The 16,727-nt window shown below is 38.8% G+C and overlaps 1 protein-coding gene across 4 annotated transcripts in view; it reads right to left on the bottom strand.

Moving 5' to 3' along the window:
- LOC136832669 (keratinocyte-associated transmembrane protein 2-like) overlaps window positions 1-16,727 on the bottom strand; it is a 34,598-nt gene that overhangs the window by 4,263 nt on the left and 13,608 nt on the right. For 2 of the 4 annotated variants that reach the window (XM_067093978.1, XM_067093979.1), the window contains 2 exons: window positions 16,268-16,464; window positions 8,300-8,427 (listed from right to left, as the gene is read on the bottom strand). In XM_067093978.1, coding sequence (XP_066950079.1) covers window positions 8,300-8,427; window positions 16,268-16,464 — 325 coding nt within the window. Of the gene's footprint in view, window positions 1-3,615; window positions 8,428-16,267; window positions 16,465-16,727 lie in introns of those variants that run through there. The other 2 variants (XM_067093977.1, XM_067093976.1) reach the window with 2 other exon arrangements.

Raw genomic sequence — 16,727 nt, 5'->3', positions numbered from 1 at the left:
AATACTGTACTACATTCAACATACTTAGGGATTCTTTTTTCACATTTGCTTTTAGATTGTCGATAAACGAACAATTTTTAAAGTTTTTTCATAAGGTAAAATATCATCAACTAAAGTAAGCATGGCTTCCCTTTCTGTGCTTCTTTGCAATCACTTCCATTATTATGATAACCTATAAAGGATTCAGCACTGATCCATGCTGAACACCAATTTACTTGAAATTCATCTGGTATACCTGTAACTGTTTTCCCCTTTTAGTAGTCCGTATGTCATGTTCTGCTATGCCACTAGATCAATGCATTCCAAATGCCTAACCAACAACACAGATTAATAATGTGCTGTGCATAGCACACTGTAAATGATACTACAGGCACTTTTCAATGGCCCTTTGGCATCAGTTGGATTGCTTCTACCTTCAACTTTTCATGTCTCTTACTAATTAGCTTTCCAACTACTTTCACTTTAACTTGCTCCAATTTCTATCCATGAGGAAATATATTAAGTTGCTAATTGTCAGTATGGATTCATGCCAGAGAAATCAGCAACAATGACAGTCTTTCTTTGGATGCAACTAAAGAAAATGCATCATGCAAGAAGGAAGAGATTTTGCCATATATTTATTGATCTTGGGAAAGCACTTGTTAGAGTACCAAGACAACCAATACATGATGATTATGAAGGCAAAATATGGATTATGTGGCCTTATAAGGCAGTGGATTCTCCAAATACATCTTTTAGGTAGCTCATCCTCAATTGCAAGGGATGCTGGTACACAACAAGCAGTTGTTTACATCAGATTTCACCGATTTCCTCTCCTGGCCTTCAGGGTCAATGGATATTGGTAAAATTAAAGGATTTTTATGTGTAAGAGCACTTACTTTCTCTTTACCAGCTACATAGCATGTCCTCATTTGTACCAATGTTTCTTGATGTAATGTTACAATGGGACAAAATCTTTAATTCCAAATGATGGGAGAACAAATTTACTCATTAAAACAAAATAAAAGATTAAACTACTGTATCTAACAACTTAATAGAGAAGCATAAAGTAAAAGAATACAAAGCAAACAACATATAAAGCAAAGCAAAAGCAGTAAAGAGAAATCAAAATCAGTCTTGCAAACACTCACCCAAAACCAAAGTGCAGAACTTGAAGAACAAAGCCTCAAATGCAAAAAGAATCAAGTGCAAAGGGTTCCATCCATAAAAAGGTATTAACTACATTTTAGGTATATACAATATTTGTCATTCAAGTACTTCAGTTTACCGAATCCACAATCCTTATTTATAATGCACTACTAAAGAGTGCTGCGGAACAACATGATGTCATAGAGTACTGTAAGTATATTTCTTACAATACAGAAACTGTAACAAGCAAAAAATACTTAAACAGCATGATGAGAACAAATTATAAAACTAACACTATTACTGAGATTGGTGTAATTTCTTTTCCAGTTCACTAGAGCCTTAGTGATATTTTGACTGGTATCTTAACCAGTAAATATTGCTAGAGATGATACCTCTAGGGGATAGTTCTATTCTTCAATCAAAGTTAATAGGTCTCTAAATAGAATTCTAAGGGATCATAAAATATAATTTTTTTCAAAAACAATTTTTTCATACAAAACCATTAAATATAATCAGTCCTTTTGTAGGTCATGAAATTATCTCACACCTCCAGTTATTTTAAAAGAAAAAGTATGACAATAAACATGTCTTATGTAGGTAGGAGTTGATTCCATTGCCTTAACAGCTGCCTTATTATTTTTGTGGTCTGGTCAACAAACTGTGAAAAATGAGCAGATCTGGGAAGCAGTGAGTTATGTCATAAATTATTTGGGTTCTTATAAATAAAATTATTTGAAAAATACTTCATCTTTTCCATTGTCTTCCAACTCTTACAGTAATGAGGACCTCTTGCTATGCTCATTGAAGGCCATCTATACCTTACGTACGCAAGACCAGATACTTCAGAGAAAAAGCCTCCTATAAGTTACACAGCCTGTGTTAATGTGGTGGTGATTTTTTTCAATCAAGTCTGGTCTTCATTTGAACAGATTACAAGAAAGCTTCAATGTTGTATTAAGACAAACTTAGAAATCTTTGGGAGTGCCTCCTGAGTAGGGAGAGGAGAAAACAGCATGCTTGCTACCCCACATACACATATTAGATAAATGCTTGGCAGAACAAAAAATGAAGATGGGCTTGCCATTTGAAAAGAAATACTGAGTGAAAAAGAGAAAGGGATTTCTTTTTCTCTTCCAGGACAATTTTAAAAAGGAAAAATGCAGCCAGACTGTTTAATTTTTAAAGGAAATTACTCAAAATGTTTGTAACATGAGATTTCTAATTTTTTTTATTTTTTTAATCAAATTTTCATGCAATTTTTGTTATGTTGGTCCTGAAATTCTTTACATAAAATATTTCCCTAGAATTTCTCAGTTCCTTTTACATATTTCTGACAATGTTTTCTGCATGAATTTAAAATATATACTTTAACGGAAAATACTTGTAAACATTTTTTTCCTGATGCTGTACTTATGTAACCTTAAACAACGAATCTGTTAAGCTTTCTTTTGACTATTACTTAACTAAAAAAATATTATTTTAGGAAGCATGGTTTAGTATCATACAAAATTGTGTTGAGGTATATATGATACAAAATTGTGCTGAGGTAAACATGCTAACCTCAGCAAGAGCATACTGTAGTACTATTCTGTATCTCAAAACCACATGGCATAACTCAGGCTAAAGAATTTAAATTATTTTGCTATTTGAGTTAACTTCCACTTGGCAATACAAAAGCAATAGTCACATTATTTGATGAATATCCCTAGCTCAGTAAACAATATGTACAACAGATACAGATCACAAAAGCAATAGATGAATATCCCTAGCTCAGTAAATAATATGTACAACAGATACAGATCACTACAGTATTTCTAAATTAAAAAGGAATATATTAATAAAATTTCCAGCAATCGACATATTTGTTATGAACCAAGGCTGTGAGGTTATTCTGTCTTGTGGGTGAGAAAGTGGACTCCTCTTTTCAGAAGTTTTCACCCAGCATTTAATTACAGGCAGTCCCCGCATTGGTTAACAGCGTTCCAGTGTTATGGCGCTTGGCCAGCGACGTCGTTAACCAGATTTTTGGCGTCAATCTCTAGTTAAGAGTGTCATTAAGTGGGGATTTCGGCTCCGATCTCTGGTTAACGGCACTGTCAAGTGGGGTTTAGGAGGTATTATTGCCGATTCTCGGTTAGCGGCACTCGGCCAGGGATGGAAACCCTGCCGCTAATCGGGAACTGCCTCCTGCTGCGTCCATGTACTGATCTGAAGTCATGTAATTTGTTGACATAAACTGTTCATAAATTGTACTTCTTTCTTCAACTGACTTTGCAAATCTTCCTCCTGTCTTTATAATTCTGTTTTATAATATTGCTTACTTGTCCTATATTTTATACTATTTATTTTATTACTTTTATTTATGTATTTGTCATTAGCACAGCATTGTTATTTGTGCCTATCATGCATTATGGAACTTTGTGAGGTTCATTTACTGACTGGACACCATACTTACAGGATTCTAAGGGACTTGTTCAGACTACATAAGAAATTTTTGGTAATTTTTAACTATTAAAAAAATTCAGTACAAGACATTATGACTTATTCACTTACAGCATTAACAAACAGAGCATTACATTGTTATCTAAATCTTGTAAACACTTCATAACAGGCAAAACATTTACAGTACATAACCATCAACTTTATACAACACTCAACTACAGTAGCACACCGAGATAACGGACCGTGGTACATCGTACTTCCGGATATATCGGTGCAAAATGAAAATATCACTTTGAGGGTTTTCACTCCAGATTGAGCACCGAACTGTGTTTTCAAATCAGGCGCCAAAAGGAATGCTGGGAGTTTGAGTGAGAGAGAAAGAGCATCACCCACACATGAATACATGTTTATGGCTACAGTACACTGTAATTTCACTTTACAATACTGTACTATATACTGTCCTGCAGTTTATATTAACCTGTTAAGCACTTTACGGAAACATCGTCAGCCCCATATCATCACATTTTCTAGCTTGCAGTGGGTAATTTGGTCTAAGCTAATTTTTATGCTTTTTTCTGTGTTCATTTTTATATTGATACTGATTTTTGTATAAAGATATTAGGATACTAAATAATGTAGAATAAGAAAAGATGAAAGAATTTATTTTGCATTTTTATATCCTAAAGGTTCTAAGCATGAGACATAAGAGGGAAAAAAATAATTCTTTCAATGCCATTCCCTGAAACATAGAGCCAGTAGATTAATGAAATGTTTCATTTCATTTTCATTTGTGTCATGCCATTTTAGTGCATCTGATATTGTAAGCAAACTTTCTATATATTCATCTAGAAACTGGATGGCAAATCTTTATGTTACTGCTACAATGTGCTTCATGACTTTATCATCAAAAAACCTCTATAAAAACCCCACAGGGTTTCCCTCATCCTGATCACTAAATTTCACACCTTTGGGTGAACGAAAAGTAAAGGGAACTCCACCGAGTTTCCCATATAGTGAACAAAAAGTTTGTGGAAGAGAGAGAGAGAGAGAGAGAGAGAGAGAGAGAGAGAGAGAGAGAGAGAGAGAGAGAGAGAGAGAGAAAATAATTTTTGTGCTGATTATGGAAAAGGTGCTGTTATTTCCTTTTATCGTAGTAATCGTCATTCTCTGCAATGAGTAGAGATAATATCTCTTCAGGCAAAAGATTTTTCTTTCGCTTTAGATCGCTCATTATGGGGGGATAAATAGGGTCAAACAAAAAGAAATCAGTTGTCTACCAATGAACGCCAGAAGCGTAGTGGGAGGTGGAGGTTGTTGTCCTCTTGTCAGACTATCATTCCCCACAAAAAAAATTTGCTATTTACTGCTAATTTAGCTCAGAGTGTTACCAACTGACGTTCCTACAATTTGTATAAGAGGGGAGAGCATTTCACCCCTGAATTTAGTAGTGCACCATCGTTGAATGAGGTAGGATGTGTTACTCCGTTGAAGGTGTTATGATATGGGATGCGGCCGACTGAGGTATGCCATCTGTGATGCCTAACGGGTTAATAATAAGGCTTTTATCTTATTTTACGGGTACTGTTCGTTTATATAAATATACTTTATAGCAAAAAAGAAAATGGAACGACTTCAATACTATGAGAAAAAATTACTAACTCAATTAGTTGTGACATTTCTGTAGGACATTTATTTAATTTGTATTAAAGATTTATTTAATTTGCATTAAACACTTTATAGATATTTTGCTGTGTTTACATTAATATTAATATTTTAAAATAAGCAAATCATTGATATAAGCACTTTAGGGGTGTATATATTTAAGAGTAACAGTTTTAGGAGGGTAATCTAAGATGACTTTGGGTGTTTTGGGATGATGGTTTGGGGTGTATTTTTTGTTTGAACATATTAAATTGTTTTAGTATGGTAATTTAAGGTATATTTTTGTTTGGATTATTAAATTAGGCAGTGAACTGTTAAAATAAGCAGTTATAAGCATTTTAAATTAATTTCAGGGGTACAGGGTATAAATATACCCATACTTTATGGCAAAGCGTATATATACAATGATATATCGGAGTTTCTTTTATAGCGGGGTAGGCTCGGATGCTTTAAACCGTTATCTTGGTGAGCTAATGCATATAAATGTTGTATGGTTAACATTTGGCAAAACGATCATCGATCCTGATACCTATTTCTAAATAGCTCCAAAAGATATACCAAAATATATCCTTACAGGAGGCATCCTCTACAGCTCTTTGAAAACTGTCTGTACAATATAGAAGACTATTTACAAAAGGGTTCACAAAACAATATTTGGTAAACATCATATTTCAAATAAAACCTCTACTTCTTGATTTATAAATAATCAACAATATATATATATAAAAAATTGTTCAATGACGGAGTAAAAAATAGGCTAAATTCAGAGCATGATTTATGGCTATCTATCAAAACAGTTTATGTTCTACTGTTTAATTGCTTTCTACAAAATTACCTATTGCAAGAAAGTATAATGCAAAATCATTTCAAGAATGAGCACCTATTCCTGCAGCTGGCTAGCACTTACACAACCATGTTATTTGACATTCCACTTTTCTGTCTTTTACGAGTAAGTTAAAGCATCACTCTTATCTTACACAACTACCATTCTTTGACAATTATGCAGTTTCCAACTTTTTCAATGAATAAAATATCTCTTAATTATACAAATTCCCCTTTTCATCCCTATCATAGCACTGATGCCCACCACTTGCCATTTCATTGATAAGACTCACTATAAAGCCTGCAAAAGTTGTGTTAAAATAAAGAAAAAATGGCAAAACACTGTTACTGTAAATCACGATGTCAAATGTGACAAATTAAATAATATTATACGTTACGATTCCTTCCACATCACTAATGCTGCTAGCAGTCAGAATGTGAAAAGTGTGAAGGTTTATTTTTATCAGTCCAGCAAAGCATCCCAACATGAATGACGAATGTATGAAATTTGAGCCAGAAAGCAAGCACTAGAATACTGCACTCCTTACATATGGCCAGTGACTGAAAGGGCTAAAAAGAAAACATTTCCTAAACCTTACTTGCACACTCATTGTTCTTCTTTGTCCATGAGGTATTAGAAGGATTGCAATAGTGTTAACCAAAATAAAAACAGAAATAAACATAATGCTGCTTATTATCATTTTTTAATGAAAGAAAAAAGGGTGCTACTTTGGTGTCACCTACTCTGAGGTGCTAGTACTAAACATGGCAGAAGCTCCTTGGGACATCGTGTTTAGTGCTAGCCCCTCAGGGATCAAAGTATTATATACACCCATTTCTATATTGTGTGGTCGACGAATTAGGCAGCATTAATACACGATATCTTCATGCGGCCGTCTGCTTTACATTTACAATACGGTGTTTAGTACTAGCATCTCGGAGTAGGTGACACATAACAAGCCAAAGTAGCACCAAAAAAAGCCATGTTTGTTTAATTTTCAATACTCAAATATACTGTATCTAGTGGAGCAAAAACCCACTAAGGTACAATGAAAGTTTCAGCAATGGTTTGGCAAAGAAGAGACTATACATGAGATCATCAATGAACCAAGCTATACTATATGTGCCAAGAAGAAGGGGTCTTAAATTTTAGAAGTAGTAGGATTCTAAAAACAATTTTCAAGCTTTCTGTAGCCAAGTACACCGCAACCATAAAATTCGGCTCAATTTCACAGAAGCTGATTTCTGAAGATATAAAAGCTTAAAATATTAGCCTAAATTCTATGTAAGCGTAATTAGTTCAGGAAAATGAGAGCACTTGCCTAAAATACAGTCAGCCATAAAGCAATGAATTTTCATTTCTATTTAAAGCACTAGGTCTCACAAAAATGTCATTAACGTATTCATGGCCATAAACGCATAAAACCTAACCTATAAAATGACTGAATTACACAACCTTAATGTCTAAAGCTGGCAAGTTTTCTATCATAAAAAAAGGACTGCATCACTGATGTCAGATGCTGGTGCTTCTAAAATTCACTCCAGTGATGATAACCACCACTGCCTATGTAAACACTGGTTTTCCGTTGACCTTCATGAAATAATCTCACTACTGATGCCTCTTCAAGCACAATACTTATGAAATATCAGGCAGCTCATCCAGTAATTTTCAATATAATGGATCCGGTGACAAAAAGCAATCATGTTCAGAGGACAGACTTTGTCTCTAAAGAAATTTTCAAGCTTCTCATTTTCCTGGCATGTGTGACATGTGAACTGTCCAAGAGATTAAGCCTTTTATGCTTACTTTGTACAAGCAGGACAGCTAATCACTCAGCTACAGACATCCAACAATAAATCTGGGCAACATCACACTACAGCAGCCTACTACGAGTTCTGCTAATGCCCAAATCTCTTGAATACCCAGGGATTAGCTATAATAAAAATGTCTACCACTTTGTCATCCAGTTACATCAGTATTGCTATGTACAGTACAGACACTTCGAAAGATTATGGACTCTATAAACTGAATGACAATTACTAGTCTTCAGACCAACCTTCAGTAGATTCTGTGCAGAAACTGCAAACAGTAAAATAATCAGAACATAAAAGAAAAGAAACTCAAGGCATTCAACCCCATGGAGAAAATGTTTCAAATATTGCAAGTGAGAATGTCAGTCGAGTAGAAAAATTCCACCGAAAACACACACCCATGCTTACTGATAACTAATAACTTCTCTCATACTTGGAGCCCTTTGTTGCTATAATTGCTTCTTCGAGGTTATTGTCTAGTTTGTGGTATTTTGCTCTACTGGAAGCTCGCCGTGTTCTCCCATTTCTTGGTGCTCGACCTTCGATAATCAACGCGATGATCTGAAAGAAAACACGGACGTTTTCAAAATACTGTCTGACTCAAACATACAGTGGTATTATTATTATCAAGTAACTTCAGTACACAAGAACATCTCATAAGTTAACATATGCCTAACCCTACAGTTAGCAGTTCCTGGACACACTCCAAGGACTTACAGAGAAACACTGACTACTCCAGGGGCCCTAAACACCACTGGTGGTGACCACACCACTTTCCTGTGAGCCCAGGTATAAAACACACAAATTCTCCATGCTCTAATAACGATTGTACACATTTCGCTAAATATTTCAATCTTAAACCACATTTTTCCTTGTTTGTAATGGTTTTCGGCTTGAAATTTTAAAAAAATGTTCCTTTTATGACTGTTTTTTTTGGAAGAAGAGACACTGCAAAAAATGACATTTTGGTAAGAAGTACTGGGTTCTCACTAAAGGTTGAAAAGGAATGAAAAAAATAGTAACCAAATCCATTAGATCAGGAATAACATCATCTGCAAGTTACAATATCAACGAACACTGGGAATCCTAGACTGGAGAAAAGATTCTGGGGAATTCTGCAAAGAGCATAGTGTTTGAGAGCATTTGACGACTAGAAATGTGGACATATAAAAATGATGGTGCTGGGATGGAAGAAATATTCTTTGTAATAGGATAGTTTGCTCATAATAGAACTAGCACTGCCACAGTTAAAGTACTGTCTAGTAATACTTCTATGCACGAGAACATTATTTTATTGATCTCATTTCACTATATGAAATTTAGGCTGTCAAGTCAAGCACTGGGGCACTTTTGACCATTCAGTGCTTCAGAAAGTGACCAGTGGGGGTGGAGTGGTTGGACAGCAAGATAAAAGAGATACAGAAAACAAAGGATATGAAGTACTAGGAGCTAAAGCTGGAACAGAAAGCTCTAAGAAGTAATAGTTATGAGAGGAAGGAAGGGAGCATTTTAGAAAGGAAGCAGGAACAGATATAAAGTAAAAGACTAAAAGTGGAGGCAGCTAGGGGCTGAAGGGACACTGCAAAAAAATGATATTTTTATGATAAAGTTTTATATATACTTACCAAATAATTACATTGCTACTAGTTTCACTTGTTCAGTAACTAAAATTCTGAAATTTGCAGGTTGCACTATTTTGTTAGGCTAGGTGGCCAACCCCCTCCCACTTTCGGGGTAAGAGAGGAACAACTACCAAAAGGATTCAATTTGTTTATGCCGTAATGTTCATGCGAGGGGAGGAGAGAGTGCTCCGATCATGTAACTACTTGGTATGTACATATAAAACTTTATTTTATCATAATGTCATTTTTATATAAGTAACTTACCAAGTAATTACATTGCTTATTCCCCCATTGACAGGAGGTGGGATGCATGAACAAATCTACCCCAAAACATTAGTAGTGGTAATGAATTTGAGAATACAAAAGATTGCTAGCATTAAAAATGCCTGTTGCTTCCTTACCTGATAAGGGAGCTGCTGCAGGAAGGTACTGCCTCTATTGGAGCTCTCCTTATCGTATAGTGGTGTGGTGGTATAGCCAAGGCTCGCCTACTATATTAGTGGGTACCTTGCAGCAAGGATGACTCCAACTGCTGACAAAGGTAATTATGCTGACCATGCCCAGGGTGCAGTACAGAAAATACAATAATAAAACAAATGTCACCTAATGCCATAAAAAGATTAAAAGCCACTGCCCAACCAAGAAGGACTGGAGGGCACTCTGGTACACTGTATCCCCAGGCTCCCTTAAAAACTCAACAACCTCAATTTAAGGCGAAGAAAGCAAGGAAGGGATACTTCCTATGCTTCTTCCCCCAACACCATGCCAGCCACAAAAAATGGACACATAGTACTGCGATTATCGTAAACTGTTTCAATTTCCTTCAAATAATGTGCTGCAAACACCAACTTGCATTTCCAAAATGTTGCTTCCAATATAGAGGAGAGAGACAAATTACACTTGAACGCCAACGAAGTGGCTACAGCTCTAATTTCATGAGCCTTAACTTTACACAAGGGAAAAGCCTCATCTTCAATCAAAGAATGGGCTTCCAAGATGAGGTCTCCCTGGCATTCTTCGAAAGTGGCCAAGAAGGACTCTTGACAGAACACCATAATGCATTTGAAGGACCATGAATCTTCTTTGTTCTTTGAAGATAATAAAACCTTAGAGCTTTCACAGGACACAATACTCTCTTCCTCATTTGGACCTACAATTTCAGACATACTTTTAATTAAAAAGGAAAGAGGCCAAGTTTGGAAATGGACTCGTTTTTGGCTAAAAATCCAACAGAGAAGGAGCAGACCACATTCCCTTGGGAGAAGCCTACTCTTCCGTCTATTGCATGGACCTCACTGATTCAATTTGTGGTCGGTAAAGCAACTAGAAAAAGGGTCTTCCTCGCTAAATCTCACAGAGAGGTTGAATGCATAGGCTCAAATCAGGGTCCAGACATCCACTTAAGAACCACAGGTTCCATGGCACTACTGCTACCCCCTTCTGTCTTGTGGTGTCAAATGATCTAATTAGATCTGATACATCCTGATTAAAGGAAAGATCCACTCCCCTATGTCTGAAGACACAGCTTAACATGGCCCTATTACCCTTGATCGTCGAAGATGACAGGTTCCTATCAGTCTTAAGATATAGCAGAAAGTCTGCTATTTCAGCTATAGATGTCTGAGACTGTGATTTCTGCACCAGTCTCTAAAAATTGTCCACTTAACCTGATATACTATATCAGAGGACTGCTGCCTGCATTCAGCAATAGCTTGCGAAGCTGATCTTGAAAACCCCTTCTTTCGAAGAAGTTTCCTGATAGTTTGTAGCCCGTCAGGGCCAGAGTAGACAATCCCTGATCAAAGTGCAAGAAGTGGGGTTTTTGTAAGAAGATGAAATTTTTGAGGTAGCAGTCTTAGAAAGTCTGCGAGTAGGTTGAGAAGGTCCGGGAACCATTCCTTTGTTGGCCAAAAAGGAGAAACTAGAATCAGTGACAGATTTGATGAGCTTATTGATCACCTGTCTTAGCATACTGATAGGGGGGTAAGCATAAAAGGCGACTGTTCGACCAGTCCTGAAGCATGGCATCGGTCGCCCATGCTAAAGGATCTGGGACTGGCAAGCCAAACAGGGGGAGACGATGGTTCCTGGAAGTCATGAACAGGTCTATGAACGGAGTACCCAATAACTCCCATAGATCCGAGCAAACCTGAGGATCCAGAGTCCACTCCGTGGGTAACACTTGTTTCTGGTGGCTTAATTCACCCGCCAGAACGCTGAGCTTCCCTTGAATGAAGTGCGTAAGGAGCATTACCTGAAATTGTTCTGTCTAGAGCAGAAGATCCCTTGCCTTCTCATAAAGGGAGAGAAAGTTTGTTCCCCTTGGTTTTTGATGTATGACAGGGTAGTTGTACTGTTAGAGTGTACTGTCACCGTCTTGTTGCACACTTCACCCTTGAAAAACTGCTACCCCAGATGAACTGCCTTCAGCTCTTTGACATTTATGTGCCAATTTCTTTGTTCCAGGGACCAGGTCCCGAAACTTCCTTGCTCCCCAACCTAGGTTTGACGCGCCTGCGAAGAAGTCTACGTTGGGGTTCAACGGAAGGAGGGATTTCCCTTGCAACAACCTTTCTTTTAAGCTTCACCAAAGCAGGTCTTCTCTTATCTCGGGGATCACTTGGAACATGAATATATCTGGGTATTTTTTCCCAGCTGATTCTTAAAAAGTATTGAAGCGGTCTCATATGAAACCTGCCTAAAAGAACAAACTGTTCTAGGAACAATAAAGTCCCCAGGAGGCTCCTCCATTCGTTGGCTGAGCAATGATCCAGAAGGAGAAACCTGCTTACTGTCTTGAGGCATGACTTTATTCTTCTCAGGGAGGAAGGAACCCGAAATCTCTAAGTCTATCATCCCTAAATAAAAGAATCCGTTGTGATGGAATCAACTGAGACTTCTGAAAGTTGATTATCAATCCCAGATCGTGGCCCAGGAGAAGGGTCTTTTGAAGGTCCTCCTAACATTTTCCTTTCAGTTGGGCCTGAAGGAGCCAATCGTCCAAATAGAGGGAGATCTTGATTCCCATCAGATGGAGCCATTTTGCTGGGGAAGCAAGAACTCTGATAAACACTTGTGTTGCCATCGATAAACCAAAACATAAAGAGCGGAACTGGAACACTTTGTTCCCGTACATGAACCTCAGAAACTTCCTTGATTCCCGATGTATTGGAATGTGGAAGTATGTGCCCTGCATATCTATTGATGTCATCCAGTATCCCTGGCTAATGGATGACATGACAGTCCGATTTGTCGCCATCCTGAACTTTGTCTTCTTATGAAGACATTCAAGGCGCTGACATCCAGGATGGGCCTCCAGCCCCCTGAAGCCTTGGGCACCACAAAAAGACGGTTGTAGAACCCTGGGGAGTTCACACTCTCTACCAATTCTATCGCTCCCTTCTTGAGAAGGGACGACACTTCTTCTGAGAGGGCCAAAGACTTCTTCGAGCCTTCAGAGTAAGCTGACAAGTTTATTGGAGAGCTGACTAAAGATGGCTTTTCTTTGAAGGGGATGGTATACCTTCCCTCAGGACACTGACAATCCATTGCTCTGGCCCCCAACTCTCTCTCCATTTCTCCCAGAGGAGAAGGAGCCTGGCTCCTACAGAAGTTAGGAGGACAAAATTCTCACCTGAGAGAGACAGAACTGGTTGAGGATTTCTTAATGGCTCTGGAGACGAACCTGCTGGAAGAGCGAGATATAGAGAAATATCTCTGTCTGCTATCACGAAAGGGACGCATCTGCAGAGGGGAGACCGTCCTGGATGCATGAGTGAGCATCTCTTTAGGCTGCCTAGAGGACTGGGCAAGAAGTTCTTGAGTGCTCTTCTTCTGAATATCTGAAGAAATCTCCAGAAATATAACCTGTGGGAACAGGTGGTGACAAGTCAGCAGGGAAAGCAGAAGAGCCCACTTCTGTGAGGAGAGGTCCCCCACTGGGAGGAGGCAGAAACTCCCAGAGAAGGAGCTTCCCCAGTAGCATAAGAAAGCTGTCTCCCTTAGACAATCTAGAAGGGGGGAGGCTGAAGATGGCTCTACCCTGGTCCCTCTTCTCAACTAGCCTTCCATCAGTATCACTGGAGGCTTTCTTAGCAGAAGAAGAAGCACTAACTTGGGAAGTCTAGTAGGATTGGAAGTCTGTGACTCCATAAGAAAAGCAGTCGCGAGCGAAAAAGGAGATGCAGGCGAAAAGAAACTCGGGAAGGTAGAGAGAAGATACCTTAGCAGCGATGCAAAAGCTAAAGGACAAGCATCTTGAGCAATAACCTCTTCTTCCTTGTCTGAGGATACAGGAGATAAAGCTTAGTCCGTAGGTTGGGGGGCCAACGGAGCCTTTCTTAAAAGGCTCAAAATACTGTCGAGCTTGCTCTGAATTGGGTCTACCATGGAGGGTGCTTGCTTGCTTGAAGCAGGTAAAGCCTGAAGCGCGGGAGACTGAAGCACAGAAGGAGGTGCTGCATGACTAACTGCATGAGAATCACTAATAGCAGTCGGAGCTGAAGTGCCGGCAACAGAAGCACGAAAAGGAGAAAGGGTGCTCTGGCACCGATGGGAGCTCTGGCACTGATGGGAACTTGGGCGCCAACAGGCACTTTGTCCCTGCTGGGATCCATGAATCACTGAGCATATGGGCGATGGCAGGCGCTTTATGACACTTGAGAGAAGATGGGCGCTCTGACAAAACAGGGCAAGAGGGAGCCAATGAGTGTTGAGACGATTTCAAGTGCTCAGATGAAACCATGTGTTCGGCGCTCAAGGGAGCTTCAGACACTGCAGGGCACTCAAAGCCAGAGGAGTCTCGGGCGCATGAGAATGCTCAGAAGAAAATGCTTTGGACGAAGAGTGCATATGAGAAGCAGGGCGCCTGGAAGCCGCACTCTGACACTCCACCAAGGGAGGAACAGAAGGAAAATGCTCTGGACAGTCCCAATGACTGCAAGATGGAGGAGGACTGTGAACTGGCTCCTTGAATCCCTTACACAGCACTGGAGGAGAATGCGACACATCTCCAGCACGCCTTTTCAAAGGGCGATTTGTCCACAAAATGACATTGGCGCCTGGGAGAAGAATCATCAGAGCTAGATGAAAGACAACGCACATCCAAGGATACGCCTTTCCAGTGGCACTTGGCTGCAACCTGGGACTCAACAACAGGTCCAACTGAGGGGGCGACTACCTGTGGGCAGACCCCACCGATCTCCCTTAGGCTACCAGTTTGACTCCTCCCAGGCTTAGGGGGGTATGACATTAACCTTTCCCTAGGAGAATCAGCAGGACGGGCAGCCACCTCCTCCACCAACACATCACTAACACTAGGTGTTATCGGGCGCTCCACCGACACTGCACTGGCATTAGGTACTACTTGGGGCTCCGAATCACTCTTATTTTCCATAAGGACCTTAATCGATGAGGCTAACTAAGCAATAGACTCCACAATTCACTTGAACCTTTTATCGATTTTACACTCGAGGCTGGCAATGGGTTGGGTTCAGAGGCGAGAGAGCCGGATAAAGGAGCAGGTTGCACAGAAAGAGAACTGGGTACGGGATTAACGGAAATTACAAGAACGTCAATATCGACATTAGCATTATCCATATCATGATCAATAGGAGATTCCTGACCAGCTACAGACTTACTAATCCTTCTAGCTGTCGCCTTCTTCTTCTTATCTCTAGCTAATATATTTAAATGATATCTTAAAGTCTTCCACTTCTTACTGTCCCAGTCAATACATTCATTACACCTTAAATCTACTGAACAAACTTGTCCCCTGCATTCTGTGCAGATAAAATGGGAATCGTAAGATTCCTTAGTCAAACGTGTATTACAGCCTTGGCTGCAATACCTAAAGCTATTCGAATTTGAGTCTGAAATTTTGCAAACAAGTCAACTGAAGTCACAATTGGTAAATAAGGTATAAGTCAAAATAATCTAAAGTCACAATAATGGCAAAAAACAGAGTCTAACTCTATTTAACAATGCCGAAAGGCTATCAAAGCAAGAATACTTCACCAAAACAATGAAATAAAAACTGGAAAAGACGAATTACAAAATCAGAGCTGCTGCTAAAAGCTGATGTACTGCCGTTAACCGGCAGAAACAAATTGAATCCTTTTGCTAGTTGTTCCTCTCTTCCCCTGAAAGTGGGCGGGGTTAGTCACCTAGCCAAACAAAATACAGTAAATGCCCCGTATTCGCGGGGAATGCGTACCACACCCCCACCCCCAGATAACTAAAATCCGCAAATACTTAAAACCCCTATAAAAACACTTAGAACTACCTATTTTGATAGTTTAAACACAAGAAAAACCCTCTAAAAATGCTTATACCTGACTGTTTTTTCACAAAAAGTCCATTTAGTCATGAAAATATGAAAATACAGTGGATATTTCTCAGTGAAAAATACCGCGAATGGGCGAATTTTTCGCGAATAATGGGTAGATACGTGCCACAGAGAAAACCGCGAATACGTGAGTTCACGAATCGTGAGAACGCAAATACGGGGGTTTATTGTAGCTACCCCGCGAATTTCAACATTTTAGCTGCCAAGTGAGTGAAACTAGTAGCAATGTAATTACTTGTTAAGTTATTTATATAAAACTCTTTAGTAATACTTACAGTGCACTGCATAGGTGTACTGATGACCCAACCCCTGTACAGGGCTATGAAAAGATATTTTATCCTTACATACAAAGACATCAATCTTAAGTATTATCAAGAGATCACCTGCCTAACATGCACTAGTAGATTAAGGGTCTCACTCCAAATTTACTTACCCTTTGTTTGTTGTGGAAAACTAAGTAGAATATTATCACCGTCACCATAATGGTGAGGAAATATGCAAAGAAATGAGAATCGGCATCGGTTGTGAACTGTCCATTATGGTCAAGTTGTTCTAACTTCTGTGTCTCCTCTTCCCCGTCTGCTATACCTTTGGTTACATCGTCTTCAAATTCATCGTCACCCTCATAAGCTAAAACCAAAGGAGAATCAGTAAAGCAACAATATCTTAAAGAGAATATTTTCTTACTCTTTCATGATATTTAGATTTTTTGTAGAATTGAAATTAAAATTGTAAGTAGGAAATAAAAACTAAATACTGTACTGTACTTGAAATAGGTTGTTCCACAGGTACAAACCATTGCACTATAAAACATGAAATTTTTTACAACAAAGTTTTTTTTATATACAAACCCCTCAATTTGCATATGCCAAATCCAGCAATACAGCAGCTTT

Source organism: Macrobrachium rosenbergii, chromosome 50 (genome assembly GCF_040412425.1).
Source record: "Macrobrachium rosenbergii isolate ZJJX-2024 chromosome 50, ASM4041242v1, whole genome shotgun sequence".
Lineage (NCBI taxonomy): Eukaryota > Metazoa > Arthropoda > Malacostraca > Decapoda > Palaemonidae > Macrobrachium > Macrobrachium rosenbergii.
The sequence above is the reverse complement of the archived record's forward strand: the minus strand, read 5'-3'. Positions and strand labels throughout refer to the sequence as shown.